We start from the raw sequence: 16,827 nt of genomic DNA on the forward strand, positions 1-16,827 counted from the left end.
CCAATAATGTACCAATGTCAGATTTACCAATACCAGTATTTTCCCAAACAGTAGCGTACGAAGGATTTCATCAAGGGGGGGGGGGGGGGTATTTCTAAAACTTTCTCCAAATTCACATTACCATTGTTTTATTATACTTTAATTAAATAATAATCATCACAATTAATTAATAATACTTATAATGAATTAATTAGCTGAATTACTACTAATAATACTACTAACACCACTACTACTATTAAGTAGTAGAGATCTACATAAATATAGTATTTATGAAAACAATAGAATGAAATTACTTTTTAGTCATTCGATTTTTATCAAATCCTGGGAGCATTTTTTTGTTTCTTTGTTACGGAATAATTGTCTGGTCAACGAGGTGACATATTTTAACTCTGAAGAAAATCCATAAAAACAAGAAAATATATTAAAATAAATTGAAATAATCAAAGTATGGAACTCATCCAAGGAGCTGCGGTGGTCTGGTCGGTAGAGCGTCTGACAATCATGCGGAATATCCGGATTCGATTCCCGAAATTGGTTGGAATTTTTTCGGCTTCTTCCCCGCTTAAATGTCCCTGATAATTGGATTGTCTCGCTGTTCTTACCAACAAAACATTTTACAAAGTTAAGCTTATTGTCGTTTGAATAATTGTCTAGTCAACAAGGTGAGACGTTTTAAAGAGAGACATTCAAACGTGCTGCGGTAAACAATTGGAAAGGAGACTGGTGACTGTATTGTTGTCCACCTAGCCTTTGTCTATACATTAACCTTTTACAATGAACCAAGAACTTTATTTAGTTAATTCTCATTGTTCGCACAAAAAAAAAAAAATACATGTTCGTTAAACACTGGCGTACGTAGAGGGTTGGCCGATGGTGTTACAGCCTCTGCCAAAATTTTGAGAATATCAGAATTTTGAAATAAAAATCTATTAAGAACTTTATAAAATCAAAATGTCTAAATGCGAAACCTCTTTTAAAGTGAGTCCCGATTACCATTTTTGTCTTTGAATACAATTTTAATAGACTGAAAGGCTCCAAAAATACGAAATATTTTATTATGCATCCTGCCCTCCAAAACGAAGCCTTTTCTATCCACATTTACTATTCCAGCCCCTCCCGAAAAAAAAATCCTGCGTACGCAAGTGTATTGAACCTTGTTGCAACTGAGATACTAATTTTTTTTTTCTCTTTAAATCATAGTTACCCTCATACGAGGGTCACTATTTATATTTTGAGCCTAACAATAAAAAAACAGGAATTTGGCATTGAAAACTGCTTTATTGTTTTTCGAAGTATTCTCCTTTATGGTCAATACACTTTTGCATTCGTTCGAACCATTTGTCAAAGCAGTTTTTCCAATCTTCTTGAGACACCTCCATAATATGGTTTTTGAACGCATCAACGGCGTCTTCCGCCGACGAAAATCGTTGTCCACGCAATTTATTCTTGACATTCGGGAACAAGAAGAAGTCATTGGGTGCCAAATCAGGACTGTACGGCGGATGACCCATCAATTCGATTTTTTGACTGTTCATAAAGTCGGTTGTTAGACGAGATGTGTGACAGCTGGCATTGTCTTGATGAAGAATGATCTGACGGCGTTTGTTTTTTTTCTGTATTTGACCGAAGACCTCTGGCAAACAAATTGTTGTGTACCATTCAGAGTTGACCGTTCTACGTTCCTCTAAAGGCACAGTTGCCGACCAGTTTTCCCGAAAAAACAGGTGACCATTTGTTTTGATGTGCTTCGAGCGCGAACAACTTTTGTTGGATTGGGTTCATCTTGAAACACCCATACAGTCGACTGCTGTTTACGTTCCGGCTCATATGCATATATCCATGATTCGTCACCTGTTACAATCTTATATACGTCTTTTGAAGCACCACAATTGTATTTATTGAGCATTTATTTTCACCAATTGACGCGAGCGTCTTTTTGAGTTTTTGTCAAATTGTGTGGGATCCAACGAGAACATACCTTTCTCATAGCTAAATGATCATGTAATATTTTATATATGCTGGTGGAACTAATGCCTATGGTTGCCTCAATCTGACGTTATGTCACATGACGATCTTGCAGTATTAGGTTTTGCACAGCATCAATGTTTTCTTGAACAACAACTGATTTTGGATGACCTTCGCGAATCTCGTCGGTGAGCGAATGGCGGCCACGATTAAATTCGTTATACCAGTGTTTCACAGTGGCAAAGGATGGGGCTTCATCGCCAAATGTGGAAGTAAGTTGATCGATTCACTCTTGTCTTGATAATCCACGTCGAAAATCGTAAAAAATCATCGCACGAAAATGTTCACGAGTTAATTCCATTTTATTGTTGTCGTGCAATCTCCAAGGCAACATAAACATCACAAATGAAGCTATTGACAAAACATTTGAAGTACGTTATGGTCAATAATGCCAGACGATTCCGTGCAAACGTCAAATCGCACCTAACTTCAATCAGTGTTGCCAAGGCTCAAAATATAAATAGTGACCCTCGTAGTATTGTCCCAGATCTTTGACTGTGATAAATTGGCCATTTACATTTTTTCCACAGCATTTTTCATAATATTTCACAAACTCAAGGGTCGGGGGGTTTAAACCCCGTACACTGCTCCCAAATCAATATAAAATTGCAAATGTTCCATGAAGAACATGTATGTTTTTTATTATAATTTTGTTATTTAGTGTTGTGTTTATGCCACTTTCAGCTAATTGTGACAGTGGGGATGAGCGATGGTTACAAGAAATTGATGAAGGGACATTATTCACAAAGAACACCCTTGCCCAAGCTGGGATTTGAACCTTGAACCATCAGTGACGATTTCAAAAATTGACCACTTAACTCACTCACCCACTGAACTAGCATTTTGAAGAATGTGAATGGTTCATTAAGCTCTTTAAATAACACTGGTCAACAAGATTTTGCTTATCATTGTTTTGGGATGAATTCTTATAGATTTCGACCCACTGAACATGAATCCGGCAACGAATTTGTAGAAATATCAACATTTTAAAAGATATTAGCATGTTGTGTTCACTCCCACTGCTGGCTTAGCCACAGCAATATGGGTGTATTTACTCTTACAGTAAGCACAGTTGCTGTTGATTTTAACTCGTGTAAAGGTTCGAAACTCCCCCTTCATGTCTCCTGTCTGTGTGGTTTATCTATTTTCTTTTGTGCGTTTTTATCGGTGCATAGTAAATTTGAAGAGTACAAGCGCTCACCTGAATTCCTACTTTGGCCTTGTGGTTGTGTGTTTCAAGGTTGTTTCTTCGCCACCATGTCTACTACTTCAGTCGGGGTGTGTGTTAATCTGCGTTAAGTTTATTTGCTTTGTTATGGATTAGCATGTCAGCGGGTCGAAAGTGCAAATTACATGCAGACTCGTTCTGTTATGTATGTGGATGCTATATTGGGCTCAAGCAAGTTAAACATGCCATTGTACCAGTGACAAATTTTTGTGAAGCCTATAAAGCATACTTTGGAATGGCTGTTGGTGATCTGGACAAACCATGAGCTCCACATGTTACGTGTGGTAACTGCAGGTTGACGATGGAATATTCGTTGCGTGGTAGTAGGAAAGGCATGCCATTTTTAATTATGCGAGTGTGGAGGGAACCTACAAATCATCATGATGATTGTTACTTTTGCATGATCGACCTGCCACATTTCAAGAGAGGGAAGAACAGGCATCAGCTACAGTACCTTGACATACCATCCTCCCGAGCACCTGTTCCTGGCAGTGAAGATCTTCCTATATCATCTCCTCCAATCCAAACCACGTTTGCAGAAGAAGGTAGTGATTTGGACAGTTCTGGTGACCATGTTACTGATGATGAGGATAGGAAGCAACCTCATTTACTGAACCAGAAAGAGCTAGATGACCTTATTCGAGACCTGAATTTACCAAAAAATAAGTCTGAACTTTTAGCTTCACGGCTGAAGGAATTGAACTTGCTACTTCCTTAACTTAAACAAAATATGACCGAGCTGGAAAGAAATGCTTGGAAGGCCTTCCACAACTTGGTGAAGGGATTTCTTGTCCACAAAAGAAATGAAACTCTTGACGATCAAGTTAAGACACTAATTGATACATATAGAGGACTGGGCTGTAGAATGTCTGTAAAATTACGCATCATTCGCATCTTGATATCTTTTGGGAGAGAGAAGCGAAAAACACGGCAAACACTTTCAAAAGGAATTCAATTCATGGAAGGCAGATACCAGGGAAGATGGGACTGTCCCATGATGGGTGATTACATTTGGGGATTAGTTCGTGACGAAGGGGAAGGGAGTGTTTCCCAAAAAAGACAACGAACAACAAATATTCACTCTAGAACATGTTGTCACATAAGATGAACTAAATTAAGGGACTGATGTGTAATATTAATGTATTCTGTTCATTTCATTGTATTGCTTTAGCTATTTTTCATTATTATACTGTTCATTATATATGTAATTTACTGGGTACTGACTGCACTGTGTTTGTAATTTTTTGTTTTTCTACATAATACATATGACATATAGGCTACACGTTGCACTTTCAATAAGAAATAATAAATGACCCATATTATCTGAAAAACTGACATTACAGCAAAACCAATGTCATATTCGTGTTCAGTGGGTCCAAATTATGAAAATAAGACTGAAAAATATACATAAGCAGAAAGTTCATGAAAATTTGTAGACCAGTGTAATGTATGCAATCAGGTGACTGCAGTGCATTTTGTCTTTTAAAAAATAAATTTTTGTTTAGACATTTACTTTCAAAACCAGCATTTAGTTTTTATTCATAAAGTAAAAATAAAAAATGGCAGTATTTTGCACTACATTACAGGCTATTTATAGATATTTGGGATCAGTAAAATTATTAGTAATATGCCTGTATCTGCTGATAGAGCAAAGATTAATCTTGTAACCACCTTTAATATATAAGACTGCTACAAATTGTAACTACACTAAATATAGCAGAAGGCCCATTAACATATTTGATCAGAGGTCTTGTTGTCTCAATGATTAAAACATGTTTTGAACTACTGCCAATAATCTTATTTATTACATAAATGTTCAATAAATTATTGAAGGAAGGAAGAACTCCTTAACAGGCAGAGCCTTCTCTCCCCGAGCAGAGAACATCACGTGATCAAAAACAAAGGACAATCGAAAACACAATAGTATCAGATCCTTACATTTTTATATTTCCCATAAAAAGCAGGTCACAAACTGTCCCCTAATATTAATATTTAGTTTGTAATTTTTCAGATTTATTTTAAAAACTGGAAAATACAGTGGAACAACAATGTTACGTTTTTCAGGGTGCCAAACTGATAGAAACTATAAATGCAGGAAAATGTAAAATCGAGGAAAATTTTGTAACATTTTGCTCTATTGGGACCATCAGGATTGAATGTATAATGCGGGAAAATGTGAAATCAGGGTTCCACTGCACTATTTTTGATAATTTGCAATAACTGTTGTGCATTTTCAAACAGGTAGAAGCACCTTCTCTCCAGTTCTGGCAGACACATTCTCTGGCGCTCAGCAAGTAATTTGTGGCCAGAATTGTACTTTTGTTATCCAGGCCAATGGGACTGTTCTAGCATGTGGGGAGGGCAGCTACGGACGACTTGGGCAAGGCAATTCAGATGATCTTCACTCACTGACTGTCATATCAGCACTGCAAGGTTGGTATTTAGATATTGTATTTTTTTAGGTATGAATTGACTTAGTCTAAGCTAGTTACTACTGATTCTATAATACTATATCCTACTATAATGTGACCATGTCCGATTTAAGAGTTTTCCATAAATCTAGTCTTGATTGGTATCTGAGAATAAGCTGGAATTTGGTGCAGTCTAAGGGTCAATACTTCCTGAATAACTTTGTAGCAAACATTAGTTCATTGGGCTGAGAAATAATTATGGTTGCCTTTAGATAAAACAGATAGGGTTTCAGATAAGATCTGTTGTTAGTATGACTTGAAAAAATATACATAATTTTTGCTTGCATTTAGCATAGTGTCCAGTCAAAAAGACTTGATAATGTAAATAATTATATTAATTGAGCAGCTCTGGAGTAAAAGTTGATAACCTTCAAAAGTATGTAACCGAGAAAAATTCAGGTGAAAGTTTATCCATTACATTGTGCCTTATGGGTTATCCAGCTGTCTACGTGTGTTTCTGGCTATCAGCATCTACTGAAGGAACTTCATTCACTATTGTACAGCAAGTTTAGACTGTGCAGCAACTGAATCCAGTGTTAACTCAATATTGAAGGGAGTATAGGTTATCAAGTTTTACTCCCAAGCTGCCCAATTGAAGTTGGAGTTTTCCTTTATATCTAAAATATTTGAACAAAGTTATAGTTTAAATTCATGGCGCAAACAGAGTTAAAAGTCACTTCTTACACAAATATATAATAATTATGTGTAAATTGTGAAAAAATATAATTTTTTCACTTATTGATTTCTGTAACTCACTGCCACAATTCACATGAACAGATCTTTATGCGAGTGATGGTGAGTTACCGAAATTGGTAAGTGAATAAATTGTGTTACATGAGCTTTTTTTTTTTAATTGTGTAAGAAGCCAAGATTATAGTTGTCAAACATGAGTGTGATAAGTACGAATGACATTCAGTTGTGATTAACGAAGTGTGAGATGCCAACCTTCCATGTTTGTAACTTGTTACAAAACTAGAAGTCTTATAGTTTCAAAACTTGGGCAAGGGAGGGATGTATCATTGTATTTATCCCATCATCCATTTCATCCTCATGATAAACTCAAGAGGCAGAAAAAGGGATTTAAAAAACCAAAATGGAAAGAAAGGAAGGAAGGTTGTTTTCTGATAAATACTCACTTGTTTTCAGGATTTGTTATAACTGCTCTGGCTACTTCATGTGGGTCAGATGGCCACAGTCTGGCACTGGCTGAAAGTGGTGAGGTGTTCTCTTGGGGTGACGGTGACTATGGGAAATTGGGTCATGGAAACAGTGATCGGCAGAGGCGTCCTCGGCAGATCGAGGCTCTGCAGAGTGAAGAGGTCGTGCAGGTAAATTTTGTGAATTTACTAGTATGTGTGTGCAATTGATGTAGATTGCATGTCAAAATAAAAATTAAAGTGAACATTATAAGTGTCAAGGACGAAATGTGGTGAATTTATACTGTAGATAAAAAGTTTTTCATTTTACTTGTAATTATTACTTCTGACATCGCTTGAGTAGCAAATGTACTGATTTTTCCACCTGTTCAAGCAGCTCCAGCACCCACCCAACATCATATGAAGTGGGTACTTGGAGGAAACTCCAGGGCGTAAAGGCAGCCAGGGGTGTGGTGCTAATCACATCACCCCCACCTTCGGCCGTGATCAAGAAAGTCTGGGGCCCTAACACCACACCCTCTATATGCCTTCATGGCATGGTGCAAAGCACAGGGGAGCACTTTACTTTACTTTTTACTTCTACTACATAATTCCGGTTTATCGTTCTTTTTACTTTATACTATGAAAGAAGAAGAAGAAGAAGAAGAAATGGAGTAGGATCACGGCTGTTATCGCTCCGTAAATGTAGTGAAATATTACAGTGTGTGCACGTTATTGAAATGAAATAATAGTGTGAAACAATGCAGTAAGTACTTAACTTTGTAACTAGATAAAAATATGGGAAGGAAATACGTTCTTTATGTACTTTATTAACTAATTTGTGGTCCTTGCAAATGTAAACAAACAGCATACAAGTCGATTAGTGCACCTATTTTTTATACAGCACGGTTGGAGCTTTGTGTCGGATTTCTCCAAATATGAGTACTTGCTCAGAATGTTTTAAACCTGTATCAAGACAGGATATATCATCCAAAATACAGTGCAGTGGTTGCTGCAATTGGTATCATATGAAATGTGTGCAGTTAAAGGAAAGTGATGTGGAATATTTAAAATCTGAAAACAGGGAATGGCGATGTACAAAATGCATGAAAGAACGGCGCAGTAGTCTACTTCTTGAAAGTGCGGAGGAACCAGCTAAGGTAGGGAATCCATCCCTAACGGACGTCTATGAACTGTTACAAGCTCTTACAAATGAAGTTAAAAATTTGAAGCAGCAGCAAGAAGAAACGGAACGTGAACTAGGAAAATCACTAAACCTTGCTCACGAGAAATTAGATGAAAACGCTGAACTAATAAAAAAACAGTCCGAGAGTATAGGTGCATGCTTAGGGCGGATAGAAGTGTTGGAAAGTGAGAATCTGTTATTAAAGAAGCAATTGAAGGAGACACAGCTTCAAGTAGACGATCTGGAACAGTATGGTAGGAGAAATACACTTGAAATATATGGTGTACCAGAAAACTTGAATGAAGATCCCTACGAAATTGTAAAAAAAGTAGGACAAGTACTAGATGTAAAGGTAGAAAATGAAATGATTGACATATGTCACAGAATGAAAAAACTTCCGCAACAGAAATCGGCAGGCATTATTGTTAAATTTGTTAGACGTGTAGTTAGAGATAAGATAATTGAAAGACGTAAAGTTAAGAGAAATCTAAACTGTACACATCTGGGCTACACAAATAACGAAGCTGTATATATTAATCAAAGTCTCACTCCCCTCAGGAAGAAAATCTATGGCTATGCCAGGAAAGTTAAAAGAGAGAAAAACTACGCATACTTATGGGTTGATGGTTCAGGGTCTATAAAATTAAGAAAAAGAGAAGGTGATAGAGATATTTTTGTTCTGAAAACAATTGAAGATGTTGATAAGTTAGCATAATTTGAAATGGCTTCACAAAAGGATGTATATGTAATAACTGATGACATAGATAATTTGAAGCAATAAATGTCTTCGTCTGATATTATGGTTTACTATCAAAATGTGAGGGGTCTCAATACAAAAACTTATGAGTTTTATGTAAATAATATAACAAGTAGATATGATATTATTGTCTTAACAGAAACATGGTTACATGATGGGGTCCTAAGCAGTGAATTATTTCATGATAATTATAGGGTCTTTCGTCATGATAAAACTGGTAATCATAAAGGAGGTGGTGTTCTTATTGCAGTTAAAAATAAAATACCTTCAGATGTTGTTGAACTAAAAAGTAATCTTGATATGTTATGTATTAAAGTCTCTATATGTAACCAATTGTATTATATAATCGGGATCTATATCTCTCCTGCTTCCAAAATTGATATCTATAAATCATTTTACAATTTGTTTGAATGCAAAGAAGAGTTCCAAATTAATCTATTTATAATTGGAGACTTTAATTTACCGTTGATATCTGACTGTTCATACAATTTACAAGAAGGTGGGCCCTGTTATAAATTGTTGCAAAACTTTTTAAGTTTTTTATGATTTACATTCAATAAACAATGTTAAGAATGGCAATAACAGAACCTTAGATCTTATACTTACTAATGTGTATAGTAACATTACAGTATCTAGAGATGAATATCCTCTTGTTAAGGAGGATTTACATCATCCTGCATTAATTATAAATGTGTCTATGGAAATAAAGTTCAAGAGTATTAAAAATAATATCACTCTCAGAAGGAACTTTTGTAAGGCAAACTTCATGCGCATGTACGAATTATTACGAGGTATAGACTGGGCATATTTATACAAAATAGGTAATGTAGAAGAGGCCATAACGTATTTTTATAATGAAATTAATAAGATATTTGATGAAACTGTTCCATATAAGAAAACTAATATGCACAGCAAATATCCACGATGGTTTACCGTAGAAATTATTAATAAATTAAAACTAAAAGAATATCATAGAAAACGAAAGAAAGATAGTGTAAATAGCGAGGTAGAATATAAAAAGCTTAGAAAAATAACTAAAATATTGATAGATAAAGCTTACAAAATCTACATCAAAGAAATAGAACAAAATATACAAGAAGATACCAAAGGATTCTGGGAATTTGTGCAAAGTAAAAGGGGCAAGAGAACCAATTATAATCCTACAATGGTCTTTGGAAATAAATTACTTGAAACGAGTCAACATATTGTTAATGGCTTTGCGTCCTATTTTAAATCAGTGTATGTAGATAGTACTGGTGTTTATAATCCATCAGAATATTCTGAAACGGTAGTCCCTTATGAACTATCAATTAGGACAATAACATCTAAAGAATATTTTGAAGCCATAAAAAAATTGAAACCAAAAAAATCAACTGGGCCGGATGGAATCCCTCCTTACGTATTAAAAGCATGTGCAGAAATATTAGAAAAACCTTTGTGTTCAATATTCAATTTAATAATAAAAAATCAATACTTCCCTAATCTATGGAAATTAACGCAAGTCTGCCCCATTTTAAAAACAGGAGATTCTAGAAATATAGAAAATTATAGACCCATTGCAATTTTATGTGCACCAGCAAAAGTATTTGAACATATTATATATATGCGAATATTTAATCATGTAAAGAGTTTTATAAGTGAAAGTCAACATGGATTTTTTACTGGTAGATCGACAACAACGAATCTCATTAATTTTGTCCAATATGCACACAACATACTGCATGATCGTTCAAGTATGCATGTCATTTACACTGATTTCTCCAAAGCATTTGATAAAATTAATCATGATGTCTTGTTAAAAAAACTTTCAAGCTTTGGGTTGACACATAATTTTTTATCTCTTATTGGGTCGTATTTGAATCATAGGAAACAGTATGTAACATATAAAAATGCTAAGTCATACATATATACTGCACAGTCAGGGGTACCTCAAGGATCCAACTTAGGACCATTGTTTTTCATTCTTTTCATAAATGATTTACCGTTACATGTTAAACATTCATATTGTTTAATGTATGCTGATGATGTAAAGTTATATAAACAAATTAACGGGCCCCAGGATGTTATGAAACTACAAACAGATTTAAACAGCTTATTTGAGTGGAGTGTTAAAAGTAATCTTGGACTCAATATCAAAAAATGCTGTTTTATGATAATATCAAATACAGAACACACCACACATTATGAGTACTTCATTAATCAGGAAAAACTGAAACAAGTGAAAAGTATTAAAGATCTGGGAGTAATAATTGATTGTAAACTAGAGTTTCATGAACATATATCTCATATAATAAATAATGCGTATAGATCTTTGGGTTTACTAATAAGAAATTGTCTCAATTTTAGCAGTACTACTTCTATTAAGCTTCTGTATAGTGCCTTAGTTAGAACCAAACTAGAATATACATCTATTGTTTGGTCGCCACTTTACAAAACCCACATAAAACAAATAGAACAAGTGCAAAAAAAGTTTTTGAGATACCTATATTACAAGAGGTACAACATGTCTGCATACGCAAACAGAGTTTCATATGTCCTTTTACTGAAGGAATTCTCATTTATGACACTCAGCAATAGAAGAGAATTAGGACAACAGATATTTCTTTATAAAATTATAACTGGATTGTTGGATAATAGAGAGTTTCTTCACCAAATATGTTTCAATGCTAGCACATGTAATTTAAGAAAAAGAAATTTATTGCTATATAATATCCCTAAAACTGAAAAGTACAAACAATCACCATTAATTAGAATGAGTAGTATGTATAATAGAATAACATCCACAAATCCAAATATTGACTTTAATCTTAACATTTTGGAATATAAAAATGCTATAAAAGCCACACTTAACACAGATACTTTCACAAATGGTTGATTATTTATTGTATTTATTGATTATTAATTGTTATTATAATTGATTGTTGTAATTATATTTTTATAATTAATTATATAATAATTAATTGTTATAATTATATAATAATTAATTGTTATAATTATTGATTATTATCCACATAAATGTGTGTGTGTGTATATATATAATGTAAATATATGTATGTAGATAAGCTTAAGGATAAGTGCCCATTAATATGTGTATGTATTTATTTCATTGTTGTTTCTATCCTATTATGGTCATATTTATTCTGTACACCTCATGAGAAAGGTGATAATATTGGTTGTGGATATATGAATAATTTATGTGTGTTGTGTATATGTTTGTATGTGTGTATGTATATGTAGGTGTGTGTGTGTGTGTATGTGTGTATATGTATATATGTATATATATATATATATATATATATATATATATATATATATATATATATATATATATATATATATATATAGTATATATGCATACGTACGTATGTATATATATATGTATGTGTATATGTGTGTGTGTGTGTGTGTGTGTGCGAGCACGTCATTACTCTACGTTATATAAGTGTACTTATGTTATAGTTAATAACTATGTAATATGTATGCATGTTATTTAATCTCATTTATATTCATGTTCACATTATTTATGTTATATTAATGCCTCTGTAATTGGAGATATCCTTTCTCTGTAGAAGGCAAATAAATAAATAAATAAATGAATGGACCAGTATGAAACTTAACCTGTTCTAATTAACAATATTCTAACTATCTGATATTAAATTGAAGAAATTCCTTGAAGAACTTCAATGGATCATTTACCTCCTTAATTAATGTATTTAACAAAGAAACCACAAGTGTTCTGCCTTAGAAAATGAAACTGCATGTTTAGGCATTTGCTTTACAAAGCCCAAGTACATGAATTATACCATTTTATTCATAAAAATGATAACAAAATGGCAGAATTGTGCACTTAATCCCATGCTACATACAGAAAATCACGTGGGTGTAGTTAACAATAATTTTCTTATGTGCCCTTGTTTGGCTGACTCTGACAAAATTCTAATGATTAGTCTCATTCCTCAATATTACGACTGAGCCAATACCAGTCATGTCAGTATCAGGAAGTATCAGTGGGAATTGAATCATCCCGTATGAGCCACTGCTTTTCTGGAGTACCAGTGTTTTGAGGAATCCTCAAAAGGCTGGTCTAAATATACTGAAAATTATGCACAATGCATAATTTTCATTGTTTTTGCAACAACAGTGTGGAGAGAAATGGAGTTTACAGTTAAAGGACTATCTCATGTGAAATTATGAATATTTTAAAGCAAAGCTATTGTATAGTTCCAATGAAAAATCTACATTAACATTATAATTGAATTGTCAGTTTTCTAGTACCTGTATTAGTGGGAATTGGTAAGGGAATCGGCATAATTTAAGAGTGGTGTCAGCTCAGTCTTGCAAAATATACTATACTGATGCCTGGTATTGCTATAATGTGTCCTATGCAGTATCACATGAATGTGTTTGGGTTTTTCAGAAATAAAGAATTTTCTTTCTTTTTCAGTTGTCCTGTGGATTTAAGCACAGTGCAGTGGTAACAAACAATGGGAAGTTGTTCACATTTGGGAATGGTGATTATGGAAGACTTGGCTTAGGTTCCACAGCAAATAAGAAACTTCCTGAACGAGTAACAGCATTGGAAGGGTATTCTGTTGGATATGTAGCTTGTGGCCTTAACCATACTGTTTGCATCTCATTGGATGGAAACACTGTCTGGTCCTTTGGTGATGGGGATTATGGAAAGTTAGGCTTGGGCAACTGCACTACAAAGTCTACACCTCAAGTAAGTCTGTTTGCTGCCATTTCTGCAGTAGAATTACTAATAGACTAATTGTTAACATTTTTATCTTTAATTTCAGCAATTGCAAGTTCTAGTTTTTATGAAAACTTGCATTATTTGTGCTGTGCCTTATATTCCATAACAATTCCTGGCTTGTATTTGTGGTGCAGGTGCCACCTATACATCAGCCCTGTAGGTTCTCCAAGGAGAAATGAAATATAAATTACAAAATAGACATCTATGGGCTGTTACCATCTTTTGTTCAAAGTATGGTTTTTCTACCATCTCATCTCCATTGCCACGACATGTAAAATATTGAGACCAAAAGCAAAAACACTCAACTTCCGAAAACATGCCCTCTAGGTTTTCCACAATAGCATAGCCAACTCCTGTGGTGAAATGGTCAGTGTGGCATGACATGAAGTCAAAATTTGAATTAGTTTGCCACGAACTGTGTTCCTTAATAAGTTAAAACTTCCAATGAGAGTACACTACTGTAATTAATAGTATTTTAAATTTTCCAAATATCAAAAATCCGACCTCCATGACAGAGTAGTTTGTACAGCATGCTATGATATCAGTGATTCCAGGTTCAAATCCTGCACTGACATGGGTGAGTGAGTGTCTCTTCATTAATATCATCATATCATCACTCATCCTCGTTGTCGCAATTAGCCATAAGTGGCAGAAAAGTGACACTAAATAACAAATGAAATTAAAATAAAGTCAAATCTCGTAAAGAATTTTAGTGTACTATAGTTACATTAGCAAGTATTTTTTTGAATTTTAGTAATGAGATGTCTTACATTTATGCAGTTTCCATGCATTGACATGTATTGTATCTATGTTGTAAAAGTTTCTTGAAGTACAAAATTTTGTACAATTTATATGTGTCTTCATTATGTCATGTTATGATTGAAATGTCTTTTGCAGAAAATAGATACGTTGTGTGGAGTGGGTGTGAAGAAGGTGTGCTGTGGGACTCAGTTTACTGTTTTCTTAACTAAAGATGGGCAGGTCTATACATGTGGAATGGATAGGTTAATTGGACAACCTGATTCCCGAGCCAGAGGACATAGCAGGCCACAGCAGGTTAGCCGAGTATTGTTTCTTATGTAAAATTTTTCATTGTTTTAACATTTCGTGTGATATTGTTTGGCAGAAGAGCCTAATGGGTAACATTCTTGCCTTTGATGTGAGGCACCCTGGTTTTGATTCCTGGTGCGAGCTCCAAAATTTTGATGTTGATCCGACATCGTGAGGACAATTAGGAGCTACTTGAAAACAATAGTACTAGAGTCCAGTCTACAAAGCCAAAAAAAATTGGCGATGGGATTCAATGCACCAACCATGTGTGGTCCAGTGGAAAGCAGCTTGGCAGGCTTTAGTCAGCACAGAGTTTATTTAATGTTTTGGTAAAAACCAGTCCTTTTAGTCAGGGTTCCACTGACCTAGAAAAGTCAGTGAAATCGGGTTAGGAATGAAAAAGTTTGGAGAATTTGCTTGTTTTTCTACTTGCTAGTATTAGAGACAAAAAAGAAACACATTTTTCTCCAACAAGCTTCTTGATTGTAGATGATCTTAAAATACTTTTATATTTTATTTTTATTTACTTATTTTCAACATTACTGATTGAACTTAATTCATTTGAGTAGCATGCTAATTTCAGGACTTAACATTTATATTTTAGTATGTTAAAGCTTTATAAAATGGTCTGAAAAATTATTTGAAAATACCTGGAAAAAGTCTGAGAATTTGTTTTGAGACAGGTTTTGAAAGAAGAATAGTTAGATGAATGTAAGATACAAGCGAGGTAAAGAATTAAGAACTCTTACAGGAGAGACATTCAGTGCATATTGAAAGAGAATGCAAAGTTGTAAGACAAACTGGTGGTGACTGGAGAGGCTAGGGTGTATGTTAAGACTCTGCTGATATATCTGAAAGTAATTAGTTGGAATTTTCCCACACATACCAGCTGATACTTTTACTGAGTTTGGGAAGTACTCAAAGTAATATACAATTCAGACCAACCCTTTTGTGCAGCCCAAATATCCTGTAAACTATTATCATACATTTTTGGGCCCAAACTGTGTGCAGGAATTGCATTTTGTTAGTGACACTAACAAAATATGTGAATATAAAATATTTTAAACAAGTGTGTATCCATAGGAATGTTTCTCTTGTCAGCTTAGCATAAGCGAAATAATAATACATTAGCGTTTAGTGGGAATTGAAGCATTCCTGGCGATGTAATTCCAAACAGATGTTATTGCATGACCAGTAAGGTTAGATCAGAGTTATTGTCCTACATTTTGAGGATTGACATCACTCTCAATTTCAGAGAATATTATGAAGACACCACACGGTGTGAGAATATGTGTATTCTGTGATGATTTGGGAAGAGGCCTGTGATTGGCTTGCTTGGGTACTGTATTTTATTATCTGGATTAATTTTGTTCCAGAGAACTGTAGCAGAGTTGAAATTCCACATCTGTGTTGATTTTTCCCCCCAAGACAATAGCTATGGCTTCTTTAGCCCATCTGTCCCAGTAATTCATGTGGGACAGTTACAGGCCTCTTCCAGAAACCGCACAGCATGCATATACAGTGCAAAGTGAAAAAAAGAAACTTAAGATGCAGGATAATATAAAATCTTGGAAAATTTTGTAACATTTTGATCTGTTTGGACCGTGAAGAATAAATGTATAAAGCAGGAAGATGTTAAATCATGGAATGTAAAATGAAGATTCCACTGTGCAATATATTTGCATTCATTAGGGCTGAACCAATACCAGTACTTGAAAATTGTAACAATTCAAAGCAGTTCAGAGTATTTATAAATTTTAATATATAGGATTCTGTTGGAACTACTATTCTTAGGGTTACCAGACGTCCGGATTTTCCCGGACATATCCTACATTTTAACCTTATGTCCGGCGTCCGGGAGGAATTTGACAAATATCATAAATGTCCTACATTTTGAGCGTCACGTAATATTAATTAGGAAAGTAGGTAACAGAAAAACTCATGCAAGTTACAAGTCTATGGACTGCGCTTCCAAACTCAATGGTGAAATTTATTTTGTTTCAGTCATTGCCCAAAAAGAAAAAAAGTTTGTCCTGTTATTAAAAATATGGAAAAACGGAAGCACTTAATGAACAAATTTTTGGGACCACTTTCCTTTCTGTTCAATGCCTGAGCAGAATCTCTTGCCTTAGGGATTATACTGATGGAACAAGGTGTTGCCATTCTTATTCAATATAATTTGATTGTAAAGCAGGGGTATAGAGAACAAAGTTATTCA

General features: G+C 34.4%; 1 protein-coding gene across 2 annotated transcripts in view; it reads left to right on the forward strand.

Annotated features, from left to right (window-relative positions):
* Positions 1–16,827, forward strand: part of LOC145984969 (putative E3 ubiquitin-protein ligase HERC1) — a 309,625-nt gene that overhangs the window by 244,044 nt on the left and 48,754 nt on the right. For both annotated transcript variants that reach the window (XM_083118420.1, XM_083118421.1), the window contains exons 60-63: positions 5,495–5,686; positions 6,871–7,052; positions 13,248–13,526; positions 14,457–14,615. In XM_083118420.1, the coding sequence (XP_082974546.1) occupies positions 5,495–5,686; positions 6,871–7,052; positions 13,248–13,526; positions 14,457–14,615 (812 nt within the window). The remainder of the gene's footprint in view (positions 1–5,494; positions 5,687–6,870; positions 7,053–13,247; positions 13,527–14,456; positions 14,616–16,827) is intronic.

The sequence above is a fragment of the Lepisma saccharinum genome, chromosome 3 (genome assembly GCF_977018435.1).
Source record: "Lepisma saccharinum chromosome 3, izLepSacc3.1, whole genome shotgun sequence".
NCBI classification, from domain to species: domain Eukaryota; kingdom Metazoa; phylum Arthropoda; class Insecta; order Zygentoma; family Lepismatidae; genus Lepisma; species Lepisma saccharinum.